Genomic DNA, 23,083 nt, shown 5'->3' with positions numbered 1-23,083 from the left:
CCAGAGGCACAGAAAACCTTCTTGTGAAAAGTAAGTAAAGTTAATGTATTTACATGGCTCCTTTCTAGCACAACCGGTTGCTCAAATCACAGTACAATTAGGACACGTCAACACTGGACATTTATTTGACTCTTCTGCTCTTTCCTCCGTCTCATCGTAGAGCCAGCTGGCACTGGAACATGAAGGGCACCTACACATTTACCACATGGCACCTCCAATGCTGCCCAAAATATGAAATTGCCAACACATCAAATACAGAAGCAAAACACTTCAGACCTTCTCCACTCACATATGACTGCTGCTGCAGTTCAGCATTAAGCACATGAACCGTCGTCAGTGGATCGTACAGATTAGTCCCATTAGGCTGCTAGCTGCCTTCATCTGAAGTCCTGAAGGACGATGGCACGTTACATGATATACAGGTCAGAGGTCATTAGTGTGTTAAGGACCGCAAACACAACTCAACCACAGGGACTCTTCCAAGTCTCCTCTCTCTGCATGTCATCCACTATGCTGCATTCATCCATTTCATTATTCTTCAGCAAATTACTGCCGGTTGCCCCAGTTCTTGCTTTTCTCACACTCATCCCATACCAGCTGTGTTCCTTTTTGGCCAGTTCCATGTTTGAGTTTTGATGGTTGTAGTAAGTGGCACAGACTGTTCATTATTTAAAAATTATTATTTTTTAATAAAAGCTTTCTTAATACCTCTTGTTGGTACTTGAATGTTACATCAAGGATGCCAGTCAATTCAACCTACAAAATTACATTCAAATCTCACTTAACCACTGACCAAAACAGCACCAAAACACATGGAAGGTACCGATTAGAGCAAAGACGACAGCACACAGTCAATAGCGTTTGGATATTTATTTTCACCAAAGACAACCTAGCCTGTAGCCAAAACCCAACAGGTTAAGCAAACCAGCTTTTCCTCTATACCAATTTCTTGGAAACTTTGCTAACAAGGAATGCTGCAAAAAAATATTACCCTATGGCCAACAGAAGGTTATGACGACAAAGTGTAATCCATCTCTACAGTGTTCTGAAGGTTTTTTTTTTTTTTTCTCATATATAAACACAAACAAAAGGGTATGGGGCATCCTACAGGGGGGGGCGGGAGCCTCTGGGGAGGGATTGAAGTACAGCACAGTTTTGTACATGCATGTTTTTTGTGCTCTAAAAAGAAGGCACCACACTTCTACTGGTGTGCCAGGAGTGTGGGAGGCCTCTTCACCTCGCCAGGGTCAGCAGCATCCCCCGCAGGAAGGGGCACTGTCCAAAAAAAAAAAAAAAAAAAAAAAAAAAAAAAAAAAGGAGGCAGGCCGATCACTAGGTCGAGGAAAATATTTTCTTTTTTTTTTTCTCCATTTGGGACACCGTCACTCCACTGACACGGCTCAGTATGGATTAACTCTGGCTAGTTCATCTAGGTATAAAATACAAATTAAGATTGTAATTGTATAATGCATATAGACGGTGGGGTCATTTTCATTTTATTTTTTTTCTCCACACCACCACCTGTTTCGTGTGACTTGAGGCCTCCCAGTCGTCCGTACATGTGCAAAAAAATGGTTCAGAACTTGTGAAATCAGAAACTAAGTCTAGTGGGGGAAAGAGCTGGAGAAAAAGAGGTGATTAGGGGAACAGGAAAAGAGACGTGTGACATTTCAACAGCACAGTCGACTAGAAAAAGAAATTACACGGTGTACAAAGCCCTAACAAAACTAAAAACCCCTAGAAGTAACTATGCTGCAGTTTAGCACATGCAAAGATTATGTTCCACAAAGTTACATAAAATGGCCATATCTTGTAATTTCCCCCCCCCTGGTGATATTTTTGTAAGCTCAAAGCTATGGCAATACAGTTACTTTTTGCTCCAAGGAAACTAAAAGGGTAAAAAGGAAAACAAAAGGAATTTTGTCATGCAGGAAGGAAAAACAAACAGTCATGTGGTTAGTTATGGTGATGTCATAGACTTCACAGCATCAAATCAATGGGGGTCACAGAAGAAAGGAAAGGGTGGGGTGGGAGGGGCATAGATGAGGCGTCAATGTTCACTTCTACACAAGCGTCGGAAAAAAATAAAAGCTGAAGAAATAAAATGAAAATAAAAAGGTACACACTAAGGGCCTTTAGCTAGCCCCCAGAACCACCAAAATGCATCTTTTACACAATGCACAACGGCTCTACCGTCTGTCTGTCTGTCCGTCCAACAGCACTGTCCAGTGTTGATTTAATACTAACTCATGAATTAAAAACAAAAAACAAAAGTTGTGACGACGTTGATGTTTAAAGTCGACGTAGCTGATTAGGAGGTGTTTTCTTCTCCTCTCCAGGACTCGTGTTGGATCAGCCTTCTCTCTTTTCACAGACAAATGGTTTTCCACTTTTTTCTTTACTCCATTCTTGTTTTGTATTTCTTGGTAATTATGTTGTTATTTTAATTTCCTCGTTTGTTTTTTGCGATCTCATTTTTCCTCGGATCTTTTTCGATGTTGACTCTCTCTCTGCATGCGTTCTCATCCGGTTTCTCCTTGCACACCCCAGTCACGCGCGCACACACACACCCCAGTCACGCGCGCACACACACACCACCACTCGTCCATTTTGTTTTTGTTTTGTGTTTTTTATTTTCTCTAGCACACGCGACACATGCGGGTACCGCTGGACTCTGGGGACCCAAGTCGGAGGAGGGAGGCAGCCCGTATCCGTGGAGGGTTTCACTAGAGGAGATGAGGTCTGGCTCCTCTGCACCGAGTCCAGACATTCATACGCATTCATGAGTCCATTCATACACAAGTCTCTCGCAGCATGGCTATGGAGGAGGGGGAGGGGCCTATCCAGGGTGGCCCCTCACCCTGGGTCTCGGAAACCTCAGAAGGTTATGATGTGGATTGGTTTTCTTGTCTTGAGTTCATCCAGTTAGATTTGTATTGATTTGTATAAACGTGAAGCTTTTGCTTTGTGTCTTGCCTTCAAATTGGATAGATGGTGATGCCTTGGTTCTCCCCCTGAGGTGGTGACATCAGATCTATTTGCCTCCTGTTTTGTTGTTGTTGTTGTTGTTGTGAAAACTTGTAATAGACACGCCTGGTAACTTTTTGTTGTGTGTGAAGTTTCACGAAATGTCTCTCAACGCATTCAGTGTAGATGGTTGATTTTTGCAACATATAGTAGCCACTCACTCGCACTCACTCGCCGTCAAGCTTCGTTTGGACCTCTCTCCTCGGAATGCCAAACGAAATCCACACAATTTCTCTCGGATTAGATGCAGCTATGGATCCCATGAGCCAAGCACAATGGATCTAATTTCTTTCACACTCTCGCTCGCTCTCTCTCGCTCGCTTTCTCTCCTAATTATTTTTTATGTTGAACAGAGTGCTGCATCGCCAACAAAACTCCAGACGCTCTGGCGCGGTCTAGAACTGAAACCCTTCTGCTGGCACGTTGGTGGAGGAGTTGAAACCATACGTTCCACCCTGGATGGCTTCTGGAACCAAGCTGGAGTCTTCATCAATCTATACATGCAAAAACGAAAAGATTACAACGGGTTAATATTGCAAGTTACATACTATGCTTTGATTAGATTTTAAGCCTACATGATTGAGGTGCATCAAGCCTTTGTTGCAGCAGGAAAAACAAATACTAAGCAAAATCTGGAAGGGCCTGTTTTTTAAAACTGACTTATAAGGGTCTAGATAGGTCATAGGTCAAGAGACATTGCATAAAAATCCCTTCATGATGCCCACATTCTGTAATAACCTGGATGATAATAAATGGAAGCTTACATCATCGGAAGAGAAGAACTGATCGATAATTTCGTAGGCCAGTTTATAGATGTCCTCATTCTCATGATTCTGGAGCTGCTCCACCTTCTCCAAACCTGTGAGTGGGATGAAAAACCGTACATCACAAATATAGCGCAGACAGAACACAAGCGTAGGGTTACCATGGCCGTAACTTCTAGAAGACTCCCGATGATGCTAATCGCCATGGAAACCACTCTCCAATCTATTCAGTCAAAACTGGCATCTTATGCCGTCGATTTCATAAAGTTCCAACGGCCCATCCCAAACACAGGTGTCCTGCGTGCTCGACGGCGGCTACACCCACCTCCACACTCCTCGATCAGGTTGGCGATGGTCTCGGCCTCGTCGTCCGCCATCTTGAGGATGTTGCTGAGCCCGTCCAGCACCACCTGGACAACCTGCGCGTCCTTCACGGTCAGCAGGTTACAGAACGGCGGGATGACCTGTTGTTGGATGAGGTATGCCACCTGCACAACGCACATACAACATCAGCACGCCACGCGCACACGCCACTCCATACCATACCAACACATCAGCACAGTCATTCTCTAGTCAATGGGACAACATTGGTATCATTACATAAGCAGAGACACAACACCATCTTAATATCAAAAGTCAAAATATTTTTATAAAAAAAGTTAAGTTAATACACCAATAAGACCACACAATATTCAATATGAACATGAGAACAGGCTGTCCCTTCTCAGAATGGACATATGTGGGCATGTTCCACGTACATCACAAATATAGCGCAGACAGAACACAAGCGTAGGGTTACAATGCCCGTAACTTCTATAAGACCCCCCATCAGGATCTGATACGGGCACACTAGCACATAGACTACACCATACCACACACACAGTGAAGTGTGTGTGGCAAAGATGTTGGAAACTAACAGTCCAGTGTGGGTGTGTGTGTCTAGGGTGCTGGAAACTCACCTGGTCCTTCCTTCCACTGATGGTCAGGTTACTGATGGCCCAGGCAGCCTCCTTCTGAGTGCCAAAGTCACCCTGGAATACCACACAAGAGTTACAACAGACACATCAGTGTGCATCACACACACAGGATACAATAGATCATACATACATATACTACACATGTATTCAACACTATATTCCATGCACAGGTGCGGTAGAGGTAACCCACCTTGTCGAGGAGGAGGATGATCATGGGCACCAGGTTGGCATCAATCACGGCCTGAACCTGCTGCTGGTTTCCTGCAGTGATGTTTGACAGGAACCACACTGCCTCCTACAGGGCCACATGAGAATAGCAAGCTTCAGTACGAGCGCTTCTTGAGGCTTCTTCCATTGGATACAACAGACGCAGAGGTTAAACAATATGTTAAGCAAACATTCTGCGTGCACGGGTTTTATTTTGGCTTTTATTTTGGATCAGACTCCAGGGTCGTGCGAGAGAGTCGCGGCTCCTGGTCGAGACGCTGGCGCTACTGGCGGGGCAGGGGGTGGGTCTGAGGCTCTAATCATCAGCCCAATCACAGAGAGGCCTCTGATTTGAGTGACAGGGCCTCAGATGCACTCCGATATCCACAAAGACCCGTTGGTCTTCAGCACCCCCTTACCACCAGCCAAACTAAAACACACTCACACACACAAACACCCCCCCGTTCCCAACCCACCACCCCATCTCCCATTACACACCTTGACACCTGTACATGTTCATTTGAACCACTTTACTCCAGTTAAGCTATCAAGTGCTAAATAGTCACATCCACAGCATTCACACCTGCACCAAGCCTCTAGTTGTCATCACATCCAAAAGAGCCAGTCTCATCACAGTGCAACAGAGGAACAGGTGCTCTAAAGCACAACGATATATTAACCAACGCTTAACAGCCCAAAGGCATTTAATGAAGCAGTGTTCGTAAAGTAGGCGAAGCAGGTCCAATAATCAGAGCGATCAACACTAAAGGAGATAAGTACAAATGGCCCCATCTCGCAGGCCAATCACTGAGACAGCGGTGACTGTCTTAGGCGTGTGATTGGCTCAGCGTGATGCGTGGGAGGGGTGTGAGAGGAGGTGGGGGTGTGGTGCGCTACCTTGTTGATCTTCTCCTTGGGGTGCGTGAGCAGAGAGGGAAAGTGGCCGAGGGCGTCGCAGTTGAGGACCACCTGGGTCTGCTCATCCGTCCCAGTCACGATGTTCCCCACGGCTCGCAGCGCAGCAGTCTGGGGAGAGAGAGACACACACACACACACACACACACACAGATTAGAGAGAACACGGCACTCACCACCAGAACACACACTCTGATCCAGAAAAGTAGACTTCCAGGGTCGTCAGTTGCTCCAGCTGATGGAGAGATGACCAGACATTGGGGTAAGTGAGGTGCTCCTGTTTGGACCGTTTCCCCTTCTGAGCCCGAGGTCCAATAAACTACTGCTTGGTCCATGCTACGCTATTCCGTGTCCATTCTAAAGGGCTCCATTTCTACCTCTGTCCTATTCAGGAACAGTAGATAAGACTCACGCAATACATCTCTAGATGCACAGACACAGCATAGAGGATTAGAGGCATTCATTTCAGAGGACGGCCATTTTGAAATCTCAAACAAAAGCCGGCTGCTGGGACCTTGTCTGCTCATTAGTGGAGCAGTGAGCGAGATTGTTAACAGCACGTACACAGTACGACTGTGATTAACAGCGAGCAAGATTGTTAACAGCACGTAGACAGTATGACTGTGATTAACCGAGTGACTCATCCACCTCAGAGAGCTCTCTGTGACTCATCCATGTCACTGATGAGCTACATGACGACGCAGAAAGCCACACTACGTGGGTGAGATGTGCGCGCCGTACTTCTGTTTCCGTGCACTCACGGTGGAGCTCTTTTGAAATTGCTTACAAATATTCTCCTGCAGTAAGTGGCTTCTGGGTAACAGCGTCGGCTAAATGACTAAATGTACCTGTAAGAGCCACATGGGGAGGTCAGAGTTCAAACCGAGGTCACACTCATGCCACTCACACCTGCACTGAGCGTCGTTTCATCATCACATCCAGACTGCCTACTCACTACCCACCCTAGTGGGGGAACAGTGGAACAGCACTTTGCCATGAAAGTGAAATGTAATGGGGCCTTTTGCCACTCGGAGAGCTTGATGTAACATGGTGCCGTCGTCAAAGAGCAAGCGCACTGGTCTGGTTTTGAGACATCTGTGAAGCTATCTGACTCAGATGCGGAGTATGGCGCTCACTGTTGGTTTCAGTATTAGTCAAATCACACACAGACAAACAGCCTCGGTGCTCCCCACTGAAACAGCATGCGTCATCAAGCTTCCAGCTTCCTCCATCATATGGCTCTGCACGTGAGGCTGCAGCCAGTACTGTGTGCAGTGTCCTGTGTCCTGCGCTGTCTTCATGTAAGAGTGGACGTTCCATAGCTTACTCGTCCTGCTCTTTCCCATCTCTACACCATTCAGAATACTACACAGAGATGGTATGTTGTAATCATGTGCAGTGCAGTACGCTGGTGTGTGTGTGTGAGAGCGTGTGTGTGTGTGCGTGTGTGAGCATGCGGAGTCTGAGAGCAGCCTTCAGCTTCACGTGGTCTTGCAGGAAGACCAGCACTGCAGGCCCACCCACACATGGCCCCAATCTGACCAATCAGCTCCTGCGGCACTGCAGGCCCGCCCACACACTGCCCTAATCTGACCAATCAGCTGCTGCGGCACTGCAGGCCCGCCCACACATGGCCCCAATCTGACCAATCAGCTGCTGCGGCACTGCAGGCCCGCCCACACATGGCCCCAATCTGACAAATCAGCTGCTGCGGCACTGCAGGCCCGCCCACACATGGCCCCAATCTGACCAATCAGCTGCTGCGGCTACACACAGCAGGAAAAGCTCTGGTGGACGGAAACGCCCTGATGCGAGAGGACAGATTCAACTGGTCATATTTATTTATTAATGTGCTGTCGACTAATTTATTTTTGTGGTGAAGCATGTCTGGCTGATGAATGTACGTGCCATTTAAAATGCTTAAGTTGCAGTGAGGACGGGCGCTGTGACTAACAGCGGTACTCCGGTAATCCAGATCCCTCTTTACCAAGTACTGCAGTGGAAGGCTTTGTGTACACAACTGGTACACAGATGTGCCACAGTCATCTATGCAACTTAATACCTCAGAAGAGCTTTGCGTCTTTTCAACAGAACAAGGAGGATTTCTGATGATGGTAAGTTCTGTACACGGTCCTTCATATTTCATATATAAGAAGTAGGATTTGCATAATGTGTCAGAGGCAAAACGACCTGGAAGTCTGGAAACCCTGATTTAAGCCTCGCCACATCAGAGCAAACAAACAAACAAACCAATAAGTAAGTAAATCTCTCCCCCCCGAGCTTCATGATGCCCATAATGCAACACTGTTCCTACAGGCCACGGCTCCCAGAGCTTTATGATACCCATACTGCTGAACACATTACCTTAAATCACTTCCATACTGAAGTCTGACCTAGTTCATCTATGTGATTTTCATGAAAACCTACCGAGAGACATACCCTCATCTGAACACACATTTTATCATTCGGTCCTGTTCATTCGGTCATTATCATAACTATATAACCCTTTGGCAAGCTAGCAGAGGCGCTAGTTATTGCTTTCAGTGCAGTTATGTGTAAAGGCGCGGCCACACCAACACGATTATCGGCCGTCAATCGTTGTCGGACAGTCTGGCGAGGTTGGTGACGCGTGTCTGTTCGGTGTGCTAGAACTAGTAGACTACCACAAAGCTGCTGACTGTTTGTCATTTCAGGTTAGTTTGCAACAATATACAAGTTTAGCCAAAGCCCTTAGCTGCTAGCGGCGTATCTGCTCACCTGCACTTTGACCTCCTGGTGGCTGAGGAGGGGCACCAGGTGAGGCACGATGCCGGAGTCGATGACCATTTGGATCTGCTCGTTACCTGCGTCCGTCAGGTAGGACAGAGCCCACACGGTGTCCACCAGGATCTACAGATCATCGGAAACCATAACGCAAGCGTCAATGTTGCATTTTCTTCTTTCATACTGGAGCTCACTTGTTAAATACACAATGTTACTCTTCACAATGCCACTCTTCTGCACAGAGTAGCTCATGCTAATAGCAGAGAGCTTCCATAAAGAGTGAATGCAGCTTAAACTAAACACCTCTCAGAGAGCTGTAGGTAAAGGACACTTGTACTAAGACGTGATTAATCCGCATTCATTAACTCCAGTGAGCATGTCTGCTAAAAACACTTCAAGACAAATGATAGGTAGTCTTCTCTAAGGTACTCACATTCACATCCGTGTGGTGAATCAGCACGCACAGAGCCGGCAGGATCTGAGAGAGAGAGAGAGAGAGAGAGAGAGAGAGAGAGAGAGAGAGAGAGAGAGAGAGAGAGAGAGAGAGAGAGAGAGAGAGAGAGAGAGAGAGAGAGAGAGAGAGAGAGAGAGAGAGAGAGAGAGAGAGAGAGAGAGAGAGAGAGAGAGAGAGAGAGAGAGAACTGTGTGAATAACTGCGTAAAGGAGTTTAAAAGTAACAGGCTTCTTAAGATGTCTCTCAGGCCTGATTGAGTTGACAGGGTTATTAGGCTTGCTTAAAAGGATCCCACCAGGCCTTCCTGTGATCATCCCAGAGCTCAATATGACTGCACACTCTCAAAGCTCACACACATAATGCATTAGCGTCTGTCTGATGATTATACAGGAATCTCTCGACAGGCTGATGAGAGCTTCATCCTCACAGCTCAACAGATTGGCACTCTTAAAAGAAAGACTTCTTAAAAGAGAATGTGATGTCAAAACTTCAAAAACCTTGAGCAGGAAAACACTGACTTGGTAACATTTCAACGGATGACAGCCACACAAACAATCCTCATTCAAACAAACAAACAACCATATCCTACACACACACACACACACACACAGACTCTTGGTCCTCACCTCCTGGATGGTCTCCATGGGGGGCGGGGGGTCCTTGTGGCGGCACAGGTTGACCATGACCCAGGTGACGTTGCGGAGGAAAGTGATGGGGATGGAGGGGCTGATGAAGGACAGCAGCGGCTTGACCACGCCCAGGCTGATCACGTAGTCTCTGCACTGAGGACCGTCACCTGCGGGACAGAATGGGACAGGACAGGACAGGAGGGTTAGAGAGGCAGGGCTCTCCAACAGCTAGCTCATCAGCGAACAGGAGCTCCCCACCTGTTTCTGAGTAGCTCTCCAAAAGGTTCAAAAACAACGCTCATCAGTTTGATAACAGTCACTTAGTAAAATTCATATCAAATCAAATTCACGATGATGAAGGAGCATTAAAACGAATTTGAAGCTTATGTAACGGATGGCAGCTAGCTTAGCTGTGCTTGTGGAACGTTGGTAAACCTCACTCCCCGACGCCTCAAGAGTGCTGCTGGCATGCGAGCCAGTAGCCTGGGCTATTGGCTCAATTGTTAGCACGCTCGCCTCCCGATCCGAGGTGCTGCTGTTCGCGGGTTCGAGTCCGGGCGTGTGCAGGGCTGAATCGCGCAGGTTCAACACAACGCAGGTTACACTTAGTCAGCTGTTCTGAGTGGAATTCAGCTGTCTGCATACATGCTACTACTAATATAAACATTAGTGTTTCTTGGCCATCTTCATTTTGATCAAAGTAACTCTAGGAAGTGAAAAAAAACAACAAAGATTGGAGACCCCTGGGTTAAAGGGAACTGGACTATCATGACCTGGGGGATGGGACAGCGGTTAAAGGGAACTGGACTATCATGACCTGGGGGATGGGACAGCGGTTAAAGGGAACTGGACTATCATGACCTGGGGGATGGGACAGCGGTTAAAGGGAACTGGACTATCATGACCTGGGGGATGGGACAGCGGTTAAAGGGAACCGGACTACCGAATGCACCATCTTCTGTAAAATTGTTACTGTTACTCAGCTGTATACATAACAAAACTATAACTAATTAACTAACTAACTAAATAGGGGTATAATCATTTTTTTATTGTTCCTCAGGTTAAGTAAGGGATAATAGACATGACAAAACCTCTTAACTCTCATTTCATGAACTTCCATTTTTTTTCACCAATTCCACAAAACAAGTGCCGTCTTCATGCATCACTACTGAGTGTTGAACACCAAACAAGACTTTGGCCGATGTGCAGGACAGTGCTTGCTTGAGGGTCCATTTCCATTAACTGACATCCGGAAATTTCATGGTAGACTTAACAATCCTTCAGAGCCTTGGGGGAAAACCCATTCAAGTTTCTAAACATACTATGAACATCCGACGCAAGACGAGGGGCTACATGGTAAATTCAGTATTAGCCACAACTGAACTTTGGTGAAAATGCTCAAAATCTCAACAGCAGAATATGTAGCAATGTCGCCAGATGTTCTTCCAAAACAACAATGACAAACAAAAAACACTTTTTAAAATGTTCTACACATATAAAGTGACATGACGTACAATTCCAAAAACTGCTCCAGAAAAGAGAAACTGACCATTGCTCTGGTCCTGCCACTATAACTTGGGAAGTGCTGCGGGGGTCAGAGCATGAGGGAGTAGAAAGGCGGTGCTGCCAAACGTACCTATGATATTTCCCAGTGCCCAGACGGCCTGCTCACACACATTCTGGTGAGGGGAGTGCAGCAGCCTCAGGAACAAGGGAACCGCATCTGCAGGCAGAGACAAACAGCTCCAGAATATTAATCATCATAATAAAAAGATTAAAAAGGCAAAACTCAGACCAGTGCACTGTTGCACTGGGGGAGCAGAAGAGACTCTTACACCCCAACATCTTCCATATAATGTCATTTAAAAAGACAATTTACGGGAAGACAGAAATGGTAAAGCACATGCAGCTTGTTCAACATGTCACAAAGCTGTGCCATGCACGTTTAGCAGAGCCTCATAATTGGAAATGTTGATTTAGCAAGGACATGGCTCTCAGAGTGGTCAATTGCGAGATAAGTGGCCTGGGGTACGTACTGGACTGCACAACGGCCTGGGTCTGCTCAGAGGTCCCTGAGGCGATGTTGGTCAAAGCCCAGGCTGCCTCAAACTGCAGAGATGGACTGGACACACAGGGGTCAAAGGTTACAGTGTGATCACAAAAACATCTCAGTTCAGTTAACAAAGACATCAAAATAACATGATATCTAGTGCACAAGAGTGGACTTATTTTAACTGGGGGTGCAGTTGAGCTGCTACTGTTGCCATATGAGTGTTGCAACTATGCAGCTGACCCTCAGGCATGAGTACGGAGAGAGTGGACGCTTACTTGTCATCCCTGTCCAGACAGTGAACTAGTATGGGTAAAATGCCAGACTTTATCAAGTCATCAATGGGTGGGTTGCGGTCACTCGATAACAGCTTCCTGCAGGCAGAGGCAGAGAGAGAGAGAGAGAGAGAGAGAGAGAGAGAGAGAGAGAGAGAGAGAGAGAGAGAGAGAGAGAGAGAGAGACACCCACATAATTTATAAAATTCTCATTACGTGGGCACACTGTACTGCAGCAAAAGACGTTTGTCAAAACAAATACGCTGACATGAGGCTTGACCTCATTAGGCACCAGGCTGGGGACCACAGCAGCCCCATACTTGAGGGCTGCACACTTCACGTCACATAAACCCCGTTCACACATGGTAGGCAAGATTCAAGATCTCAGCTATTTCACACCTCTAATGGCAGATGCATATGCATCTGCACTCGAGCGCCGAGATCGCCCCCACCTTCACAGGTGGTCTGGACTGCATCTGTCTGCCTAGAGATGAGACATGCATGCATCCTGGGCCACATTTGAAGCAGCCTACTCAATTGACCTCCCCTGCATAACATGCGTTTCAGTGGTTCATGTTAAAGCCACACAGTAAAAAAAAAGCTTACCGTCATAATGTCAAATTAAAATGCATAATCAAAAAACAATTGTATAGTATAGGCCTATGGCGCCATCAATTGATCACTATACTGCTTGTGTTGTCAAAATGATGATACATTGTGTGATTACTTTGAAAACTACACTACCTGGCCATAAAAAAGGTCACCAGCTGGATTTAACTAAGCAAATAGGTAAGAGCCTCCCTGTGGGCAGTGTTATGATCTGGGCTTGCTGCAGGTGGTCAGGTCTAGGTTCAGCAACGTTATGGGCCCAAAGAATGAGGTCAGCTGACTATACTGAATGACCAGGTTATTCCTTCAATGGATTTTGTCTTCCCTGATGGTGCGGGCATATTACAAGATGACAATGCCCGGATTCATTGGGCACAAATTGTGAAAGAATGGTTCAGGGAGCAAGAGACATAATTTTCACCAGAGTCCAGACCATCCCATTGAGAATCGTTGGGATAAACATTAATGCAACACTGGACGGAAGTAAATGTTGTGACATTGCAGAAACTTGTGGAAACGATGGCACGATGAATGTGTACCGTAATCAAAACTAAATATTACAGTGAGTGACCATTTTTTGGCCAGGCAGTGTATAATGCATTAACAAAGAAATGACCACGTGCGGACCTCTGCAATTTCTGCTCATTGTCTCTGAGGTTGTTGTACTCATTCTATAATATGTAAATAGCCTTAAGCTGATATAAAATAAAACAGCAAGACGTAAGGAATATATTGTTGCTAACTATTACAAGCTAGCTTGATGGCACATGAAGCTCAAAATATAGGCTACATTTTGGGGAGGAAGAAATTTGTTCCTCACTTCATAAAATGGCTGATTGATATTTTAATGCTGCTGAAAAGATCAGACCAGCTAAGATGTGTATGAGGACAAAGCTTAGTAAGAAGTTAAATTTTTAATTTACAGATTGCACCATTGGTTTTACACTTAACTGAAATCCTAACAACTACTTCAAGGTATGACATGGCCAAGATCCGATCCTTCCGAGGATTGTTTGTGTGGCTGTCAGGATACCAAGTATGCATGGGCCATAGCCTAACCCTTATGCCTACGGTGCCCCCACCCCCCCTTCGCGGTGCAGGGCAGAGCGGTGACCCGTGGCGATGCTCGCGTTCTCACACACTCCGCCCACGCTCGGAACAGCATTCCGTAGAGGTTTTCACAATCGGTTCTCAGAATGCTGGCGAGCGAGAGGCGTCGTCATGACCGCGTCCGGTCAGCCGTGCAATGCCCGCTGTGCCACTCACCTGGCAGCCTGTACTGCACTCAGCTGGATCCCCTGGTTATCACTGGTGGCGTTCTGACAGGGGGAGAGAGAACACAGGAGGGCAGGGTTAAGCGTCGCGAGGGACCCACTACAACGTGGAGCTAAATGGGGTGCAGGATTTAAAGCAGTACATCTGGGAGACTTCAGTGGGCAGATCCTTATCTCCGAGTGCTCCGAGGAGAGTTTGGCATTATTTAGTTGCTGCTCACTATTCTACATAAGCATGATGCAAAACAACTCCACAACTCTAATTCTCCAACAGTGTCCTGTATAAGTATGCACCATATGTAGCGCACAGCCATGGGGAGATCGCCAAACTTAATATCAATGCACTGGATCAGTGAACTTCCACAATGACAGACTGCTTAAATATATGAGCAACATGGCAGAGATGGGCAAACTACAAGGTAGATTATAAATCCTAATAAAGGACATCTGACTAACATCAGATCAGAACAGTGTGGACAAAGCCAAAGAAACAGTACTCAGACTTACTTGCACTATTGCTTCTAAAGAGGTGTTTTGCTGCAAAAAGAGAGAAGACAGAAATTGATGAAGTTGTTGATCAATACAAGCTTGCCGGACAGCACCAGCATTGGAAAAGTCAACAAACAAGAGGTTCCCTCACCGATCTGAAATCTCCATCGACATCCGAGTCATCGCAGATATCTTCCTGGGGCACGTTCCTTCTCTTCAGGAGGTGCTCGTCACGTTTGTTCTAAAGTAAAACGAGAGTGCAAAACATTTAGCTCAAGAAGCCACCAGCACTGGGCCAGAAATGAAACAAGTTTCACACTGTCACACATCTTCATTAGAGGGGGTGTGTATGAAACAGCAATTACCTTTCTCAGTTCTACAACCACCTCCGTTCTTTGTCTTCTCATAGTCTGTAAAAGAGGGAAAAGACAAGTCATGCATGGCATTCACACTAAGTGGAACATAAATAACTTGGTAGCAATGATTAACATGTCAAGTTACAAAGGCTTGTGAAAGGCAGGGAGAAAGAGAGGACGCCAAAAGACTACTATGAGGAAAACATTGGGGGCCTGGAACAAATGCGGCATTTCCTGTCTTAAGACAGCAGCCATTTGCAAACTAACAAGTTGATTAGAGACAGAGATGACTTGACTGTATCAAGGATGATGAATAGGAGCAACCACTGAGAACAAGCCCCTTTGAACCCGGGAAGCTGGCGAGATGTCCCAGGAATGTCAGCATGCTCTGTGTCAGTAACCTAGATACTGACACCCACACACCCTTCGGTATATTCACCAGCTGACAGGGAACCAACACAAACTGTGACATAGACATGTCCGCAGGACGTTTTTCTCACATAGCACTTGTGCAAAGGTTTACAGTGGTGTGACTTGTGATACCAGACATCTTTTCAGCTGCATGTTAGGCATACCAGAATGGAGATACACTGATTGATACAATGATATATTCAATTGCGCGGTTGTCATTGTCTGCGCTGTGAACGAAAGGCGGCCTGTTGAAAATATATCTGGGATTTTCACCCTCTAAACAGACTTTGTAGCATTGAAAAGACCGGCAGGCCACATTTCATGTTACAGCGTTAATACAATACATTGACATTAAAGGATAGTAGGTCTACAGTAGTTGATCCACTAGATTAATCGTAATTAATGTTTAAACACAAAGCAAGGGTAGTCGACCGGCTAGAGTCGGGTTAATTTACATAACAACCCAAAGTGCCGTGATTCATTGCTGGGCCTACTGCGGTTAAGTGTTAAACATATTCATCAAAAATTTAAAACGATCACTCTCCTGACAATAGCCCTCGACTTGCTGGTCAACAATTAATAAAGACAACTCTTCTTAGCTAATGTTAGCACTGATGGACAGCTAGCTAACTGCGAACGTTCCAGTTGTTAATCTAGTTGCTAACCCGTTTTAGCTGGCTAGATGGTTAGCTAGCTAGCAACGCTATAAACCCACCTCTATGGGTCATCATCAAGCTATTATTAGCATTTTGAAAACAAATAAACAAAGGAAATTACTGTTAGTCGACTGACTATACATTGAAATTTGTACAGGCACGATATTGCTAACAAAAAACCCTCCAAATGTCATACTTCCTTCGTGTAACAGTAATCGTGCCTTGATGATAAGCTAACGTTGGCGATGAACCTAACCCAATTTTGACTGCTAGGTCCTAGCTAGGTTTGCGATCAGTGTTCACACGAAACTGACATGGTTTATCAATAGTACATTATGGTTCAGGGATGAATAGGTATTACAATTATGTTGAAAAACACAATCTGTAGATGCTTCATATACTTGGTAAACATTTAGATAACAATGCCTAGGAAATGATTACAATATTGTAGCAAGTTAGCTAGCGTGGCAGGGCTTGTCTGATGAGCTACCTAGCTAACCTAGCGAAACCACCACCAACAGGCTTGTTGTGCTCACCATCGAACGAGGGCTGATATCGAGAGATGATTTTCCTAAATCGAATGCTAGTTAAGAATATAAGAGCTTGTGCATTGATATATTTGTGCGACACCGAACGGGTATGCCCATTTACTTTCCATTCTAATATGTTAACTTCAACACTGCGTCTTGAAAGGGATGTCCCAAGCAGGGCGTTTTGGGTGGAAGGGCAGACACTGCTTCCATTAGCAGTGGCAACTTAGCCAATCTGAGCTAACGTTAGATAGTTAGCAATAATGTTTCACGTGTTGTGCAATGATGGATACCCAGGCCAATAAGTTGGAAACTAGGCCCCAATCTTTCAAACCATGCGAACCATCAGAGGCCTAGTTTGGGCTGGGTGCAAAGTTCCAAATCCTGGAAATTACAAACGACGTCACAGCGGAACCCAAAGCTACAAAATAGCGCAAACGGAAAGAAAGACCTCCCAACGGGAGTGAAAGCACATTACCTCCAAATCGCGACCTTTATTTTTGAAATTCTTCAGCCTTTGGTTGTCCAGTTTTTCGTTGTCAGCCATATTCGTAATATATGTTATTATACTTTTAAACGTAGAAGTAGTTAGCTATCCGTTTAGATCTGCTTTTAGTCGGCCCTTTCCAGTTACCGGAGTATTTTTTTGCTGGTGTGGCCGCGGTGCATACTGGGAATGCCGGTGGTATAGGCGCAGCCTCGCTCTGGTGTGTGAAGGGTGGGGAATTCCCAGATTGTAAAATGGACGGAGCGCCACGTTTGAAGTTCAGGAAATCCCTTGCTTTATTTAAAACATGTATTGATTAATTGTATAATATCATAATTATATTATTCTGGCAACAGCTATCTTTATAGAAATTAGTCTATTAGCTTAACAAGGGCCATTTCTCTCTCCTATTTGGCTGATATTTTGTCTGAAAGTAGTGTAAATTGGTGGTAGCCTACTTTATGTTGAAAAACACATAATAATGGATTAAGCCTACATTATTACATATAAAAACAAGTAGGCCTGTAAAGCCTGTCCAGTCCACCACAACAATTCTAGAGAGGTTTTGCTGTGATTGGAGGCCCTTTAAAACGGTTTGGATCAGGACACCTCTGCATGTGCCCATGTTGTGCATGAGGTATTCAGTGGAAGGTCATGGACTTCTAGTTGGCCCCTTGCATTCCTATGGATTTTGCTCTGCGCGGTCTAGCCTAGGCCTACTCATTGGTTGAAGATACCAACAAAGTTGGTATTCTGATTTCCTTTATTTTGTCCACTCTATCAAGAAAGAATGTTTAATTTGTTCTTTGCCCATAGAACAGCTCTGATGGGGTCTCTTCAGTGTCACTCAGGACTTTGTAGGCTACATGACATAAGCAACTGCCAACTCTGGTAGACTCAGGAATTCACATGAATGTGTAAGTTTTACTGAAATCAGACTGCGGGGTGGGAAGTCTCAATCTATTTTTGTTGGTGCAACATTTGTCTTTCTCTCTCTCTTAATAATGATGGCTGATGTGTCATCTGCACATCTCCCTGCACATTAATGACGCAGTAACATTTGAGCTTATAAAGATTTGTTTATTATTCAGAGCCAACCCATCAGCAGATCACAAACCATAAAACTGTTGCTGCAGCATCACCCAAACAGGAGGATGTTGTGGAGATGGCCCCAGCTGGCTGTAAATGTTTTTAATGTTTTGCCTGTCGCGTCACATGGCCCCAGTGGGATACTGCCCTGCATCAGGTTACAGCAGCGCGGTCACTGGCCTGGACCGACACCTGTTGGGAGATGTCTTCGGAGGAGGGAATGCCATAATAGCCCCAGACATGCTCATGCGCCTCTCAGACAGTAGCACTGCTGCTACCCTAGAGATTAGGTCACACTTAATCATAGCGACGTCACTGGTATTTTTAGGAGACATTCATCGTGTGGCAAATTCTTTTAATGCCAGTGTTATTCAAGAGCCCAGGGGATGGACGGGAGCTAGTAGACTAGTAGGTGCCATGACTTTCGAGTTCTTTCTTCCTCAATCCATCAAACTAACTTTTATTTCACTCTCTCCCTTAACTGACATGATTCATCAAGCTATCAACTAGGAATGTAAATCACATTTTTTAGTCTTCTTACAGATTTGACACTGATTTGATGCTGTTATTTACACAATAGAGTTATTTTTGCTTGGTTGTTTTTATGGCTATATAAGGCCTAGAAAAACTTGAGAAATAATAGTAATAGTCATCAGTCATTTCAGTAGAATAATCAATTTAACTCAATTAAAAAAAAATAATAATGAGTGCAGTGAACCTACTGTAAAGTGGCTAATTTGTTATCATAATTTACATATAAATGACACATACATACACATCATCAATATTTTTATTGTTACAGTATGATCATTTTTACTTCATATTAAAATCCACAGAGTTTTCTGTTTTCACAAAGAAACATCTGTTAAAAATGTTAAATAAAAAAAGAAATTCCACAAACATTCTGCAACACAGTTAAGTAATTTGGAAGAATATACATCCAAAAAATACACATCAAAACATACCAACCCTTGTGAATATTCAACTAAACAGCCAGGGTTTTGGTGCATTGCCTTTTAAAGAGTTGTATTTATGTCAATGTATATGTACATTCGTTTCACTTACTCCTGTGCTCAGGAGATGGTTATTTTTTTGGCACCAGCCAGCCAGGCCCGTTACTTTCATTTAAATTGTATTGATTTTGAATGATTCAAATAAGTGCAGCTTTGTGTGTTTGTTCTACCAATGCTGTCAAATCCCTGTAGTTTGCCAGGGTAAAGAAAATGCAATGTGTCTCACAATTTGACACTTGTACTTGAGGTTAGCATTTGTAAGAGATATTGTATAACTTCAGCCATAACACACAGAGTAGCACTTCAATTTATAAAATTACAAGTGTAACAATGGATGTTTTTTTTCCTAGCAAAAGTGGGCTACCATATAGGTGGGCCTACACTTGCTGCACTCTGATGTTGAAATGATATGGGGCAATGCTATCTCCTTAAAATGTTGATGTTTTTCACTATGAAGGACAAGCAAAAACTACTCAACTATTCTGCCACATTTTGACTGCTGCCTGTCAACGTCCTCATTCACTGTTACAAGGTTACTTGCTTTACAGATGGCAAACATTGCGGTCATGATAATATATTCGTAGAACACTGCCTCCCTCCCCCAAACACACACACACACTCAGTTTTTTGATATTCAGATATTACACTTCGAGATGTATAATGTTGAGTTCCATTTTGATACAAACTGCACATAATTGTACAGCAATTTAATGTTTAAAAAATCACATCCCTCTCATGCTGTAATTCGTCTGGAAGAAAGGCAAGTCAAACTGATGGACTTGAATTTGCAATCCCTGTCCATAAATTCCAAAACTCAAAAGACACTATGAAGGTTAGATATGACAAATAAATATCCAACAGAGGAATGACCAGCTGGAAATAAGGCCGTGCGAACATGTCCCATTCAATGTGTTATACTTGTTACATGATTTTATGTTAAATTGTCTTAATCCAGGGGATTAATACTATGAAGCTCTGAAGCCAATGATGTGTTAAAAAGTATTTTCCTGGAATATGTGTTAAACAAGTCGTAGGTGACTTCTCAATCCAGGATGCTCTCTTTTCTGAAGAACCACTCAAATGTCAGTGTATATACAAGTGTAAATCATTTTGTATGTAATGTATACATTTACAAATAAATGTGTATACTCAATCACAACAACCTTTGTGGTTTTATTTTACATAGTATTCTTTTTTTGAAACTGACAGAAGACAGTGTCAGAAAATCTACAATGAAATGGAATACCTGAATGTCATTCAAACTACATCATTGTCTGGCACTTGCTAAATTTCCCATTAAATGCACATTAAGTTATTATTATTTCAAAAACACAAACTTAACTCGTGAAGCAAAAACGTTACTGTCCCTGTGAACCAAAATCGGACATTTGTTTGGAATGCAAATTAGAATCAGCTGATTTAGAGAATGGTTGGAACTATATGCTAGACCAATTGAGAGGGACAGCCACACAGCCAGTGGATCTGCCCACAGTGTTAGAGACCAGGGGCCTGCTGTCCAGTTTTTCACGATTTTGAAACTTACTTTAATAATATACCGGTACTTTGCAATGTTTTTGATCATTCAGATTTGTCTGTGTGGTTATTGTCCCTCTCCTTCTATTGTCTGTGGCGTGTCGTACTCAAAACACATTTGTTTTCGGTTTACAGGGACTTTAGTGACCTGAATATACAACATATAGCTTAATGACGGAGCAACTTTTTTAAACATACAATATAATATCACCTCTGCTTGATAATGATAGACCTTGGTCTTTGTATATTATATAATACTAACATTTCAATATAATACCAGCTCTGCTTGATGATAATAGACCTTGGTCTTTGTATATTATATAATACTAGCATTTTCAGGTTCTTCAATTGTTTTACAAAGAAGGCTTAGATTAGATTGTGACTACCTACACCATATCTTATTAGATTCAGTGGAAAAAAAGGTAATTTCAAACTTGGTCTATATTTGATATTCAGCCAAAGGATTATTACATTCTTTTTACAGTAAGGTAACAATCTGTCAATATATCAAGTCACTTGCATTCAATAATACATGTTTATAATTAATAATAACAATTACACTAAGCAATCATGGCAATGTAGCATTGATGATAAGAACGACATTTGAAGATTTGTACATTTACTGGGCAATTTGTAGAATTAAACTGAATGATTACACCAGCCAGAGTATGCCAGAGGGAGACTGCTAAGGGGTGAGACCATTTCACTTTTATAACACCTGCACACGTTCACTACCTGATGGTCTATATGCTGAGAACCACACAGGTGTGAGTCGCTATATCCGGTCCGGGTGGTACTACACACTAGTTGGGCTAAAAGGGTGTTGGCTTTAAGGATCTTACATGCATGGCATCCTTCATTCATTCGCCAATTCATTAGTTTGTTCGTTGACTGACTTGATTGATTGATTCTCTCATTCATTCATTCATCCATGTAGTCACTGTCCACAGAGTGCATGAAATGCACATGTTAAGAACGTTTCCCTCATCTCAGTAGCCAGTAGCTAGTGATAGATGTTGAGGAGGTGGTGTCACTATTCTGACTCTCCAAGCCCCAGCTACCCACATCAGCCCACAAACTAGACTCATGCAGGTGCCACTTGATGGTCTTAAGTGTTGATGGTCAGATCTATGGGCATGTTTGCCTGTCAGATGGTTTGTGAGATGCCCAGACCTGTTGTGGAAATCCCCCCTTATATAACGTGTGAAGATGACCGGTCTCTCTGTGAAAGTAAGGTGTGGGTCCAGGATCAACAGACCAGACACCAACTTCCATGTCATTTTTGACTACTCCGTCTTGTGTGACAGTTACTTGAAAGTACAAACACTTTTTGATTGGAAAAAAAGAAATAGTTGTACCTATGCATACATACATTTGGATTCCATATACATTTGTGGATAAATATTCATCTGGGTGGTTTGGTTGCCATGGCGGTGTCCATCCGTCCGTCTGGTGGCTATGGCAACCGCATCACTGCTCTGCCGTCTTCCCGCTGCCGGTCCCCTTGAACTTGACCACCATGACGGTGATGTTGTCCGGGCACCCGCGGTAGAAGGCCTGCAGCACGATGCTCTTGGCGCCAAAGTGCGGCTCGTTCAGACGCTCGCGGACAAAGCGCACGGCCTCCTCGTTGCTGAAGGCGTCCCACAGGCCATCCGAGGCCAGGATCATGAACTGCGGCTGCAGCTTGTCCAGGTCAAAGGTCAGGACGTCGGGGTCGGGGACGATGACGTTGAGGTTCTTCAGCGGGTAGTCGCCCAGTGAGCGTGACATGGCCAGAATGCCCTGGACGCGCCAAGACCCGTTAAAGCTGATGAAACCACCTGTGAGGAAATGACCATGGGGAAGAGAAAAGGTCATCTACAGGTCACTCTTTTAGCACCGGTCAAGATCTGGGCCACTATAGCACCTGAATATTCTAATCACTGATGAAATTATTACTACTATTGTTAATAATTATTGGTAATGGATTCTAAGAGTAGAGATTTACGTATTCTATCCAAGGTGACCAGCATAAATCATCACTCACCATTTGAAACTTGTTAACTATTTACACCCCCCCGAAAAACAAAACAAAAATAAAAAACATAAACAAACATAAACACAATCATAAAAAGTCAGATTGTCATTACACTATATTGCTATTACGCTAATGTCTTTCTAAATGTGCTTTATCAACTGAAATATGTGCTGAACGGTGTACTGAAATGATGACCAAGATGCGTTTACCCACTTGCTCATCAAGCTGCATTATCATACTTGACCAAAGGGTGGCAGTCAAGACACATATTCTTTCCCATTATTACAATCAGTGTGGAAATCCCAGTGTTCAGACCCTGATAGCCCTCGACCACCAGGGCCCACAGATAAAGCCCTCCACCAGCAGCAGGACCCTCAGATGAAGCCATCCACCACCAGGACCCTCAGATGAAGCCCTCCACCAGCACCAGGACCCTCAGATAAAGCCCTCCACCAGCACCAGGACCCTCAGATGAAGCCATCCACCACCAGGACCCTCAGATGAAGCCATCCACCACCAGGACCCTCAGATAAAGCCCTCCACCAGCACCAGGAC

General features: G+C 44.3%; 2 protein-coding genes across 6 annotated transcripts in view; both read right to left on the bottom strand.

Annotated features, from left to right (window-relative positions):
* Nucleotides 1-855: 855 nt before the first annotated feature.
* On the bottom strand, nucleotides 856-17,078 carry kpna4 (karyopherin alpha 4 (importin alpha 3)). Its single transcript, XM_048265249.1, has 17 exons — nucleotides 16,865-17,078; nucleotides 14,799-14,843; nucleotides 14,585-14,674; nucleotides 14,452-14,481; nucleotides 13,937-13,989; nucleotides 12,065-12,160; nucleotides 11,773-11,858; nucleotides 11,373-11,459; nucleotides 9,734-9,903; nucleotides 9,087-9,131; nucleotides 8,648-8,779; nucleotides 5,873-6,001; nucleotides 4,959-5,063; nucleotides 4,751-4,822; nucleotides 4,117-4,279; nucleotides 3,792-3,886; nucleotides 856-3,521 (listed from the first exon to the last, which is right to left on the bottom strand). Exons 1-17 carry the CDS (start codon nucleotides 16,931-16,933, stop codon nucleotides 3,423-3,425), a joined length of 1,566 nt encoding a protein of 521 aa, XP_048121206.1. The 5' UTR covers nucleotides 16,934-17,078; the 3' UTR covers nucleotides 856-3,422.
* A 3,050-nt stretch (nucleotides 17,079-20,128) lies between these two features.
* Nucleotides 20,129-23,083, bottom strand: part of ppm1lb (protein phosphatase, Mg2+/Mn2+ dependent, 1Lb) — a 72,011-nt gene continuing 69,056 nt past the window's right edge. For all 5 annotated transcript variants that reach the window (XM_048265255.1, XM_048265258.1, XM_048265259.1 and 2 more), the window contains one exon: nucleotides 20,129-22,331. In XM_048265255.1, the coding sequence (XP_048121212.1) occupies nucleotides 21,979-22,331 (353 nt within the window). In that variant the 3' untranslated portion in view covers nucleotides 20,129-21,978. The remainder of the gene's footprint in view (nucleotides 22,332-23,083) is intronic.

Source organism: Alosa alosa, chromosome 15, assembly GCF_017589495.1.
Source record: "Alosa alosa isolate M-15738 ecotype Scorff River chromosome 15, AALO_Geno_1.1, whole genome shotgun sequence".
In the NCBI taxonomy this organism is placed as follows: Eukaryota; Metazoa; Chordata; class Actinopteri; order Clupeiformes; family Clupeidae; genus Alosa; species Alosa alosa.
Note: the sequence above shows the minus strand (reverse complement) of the source record. Positions and strands in the feature narration are given on the sequence as shown.

Coding starts and splice junctions, on each gene's coding strand:
- kpna4 (XM_048265249.1), bottom strand. CDS start 16,933: ATGGCTGACAACGAAAAACTGGACAACCAAAGGCTGAAGAATTTCAAA. Junction 6,002..8,647: donor ACCAGGAGGTCAAAGTGCAG/GTGAGCAGATAC, acceptor CTCTCTCCCCAG/ACTGCTGCGCTGCGAGCCGT. Junction 4,280..4,750: donor TCAGTGGAAGGAAGGACCAG/GTGAGTTTCCAG, acceptor TGCGTTGTGCAG/GTGGCATACCTCATCCAACA.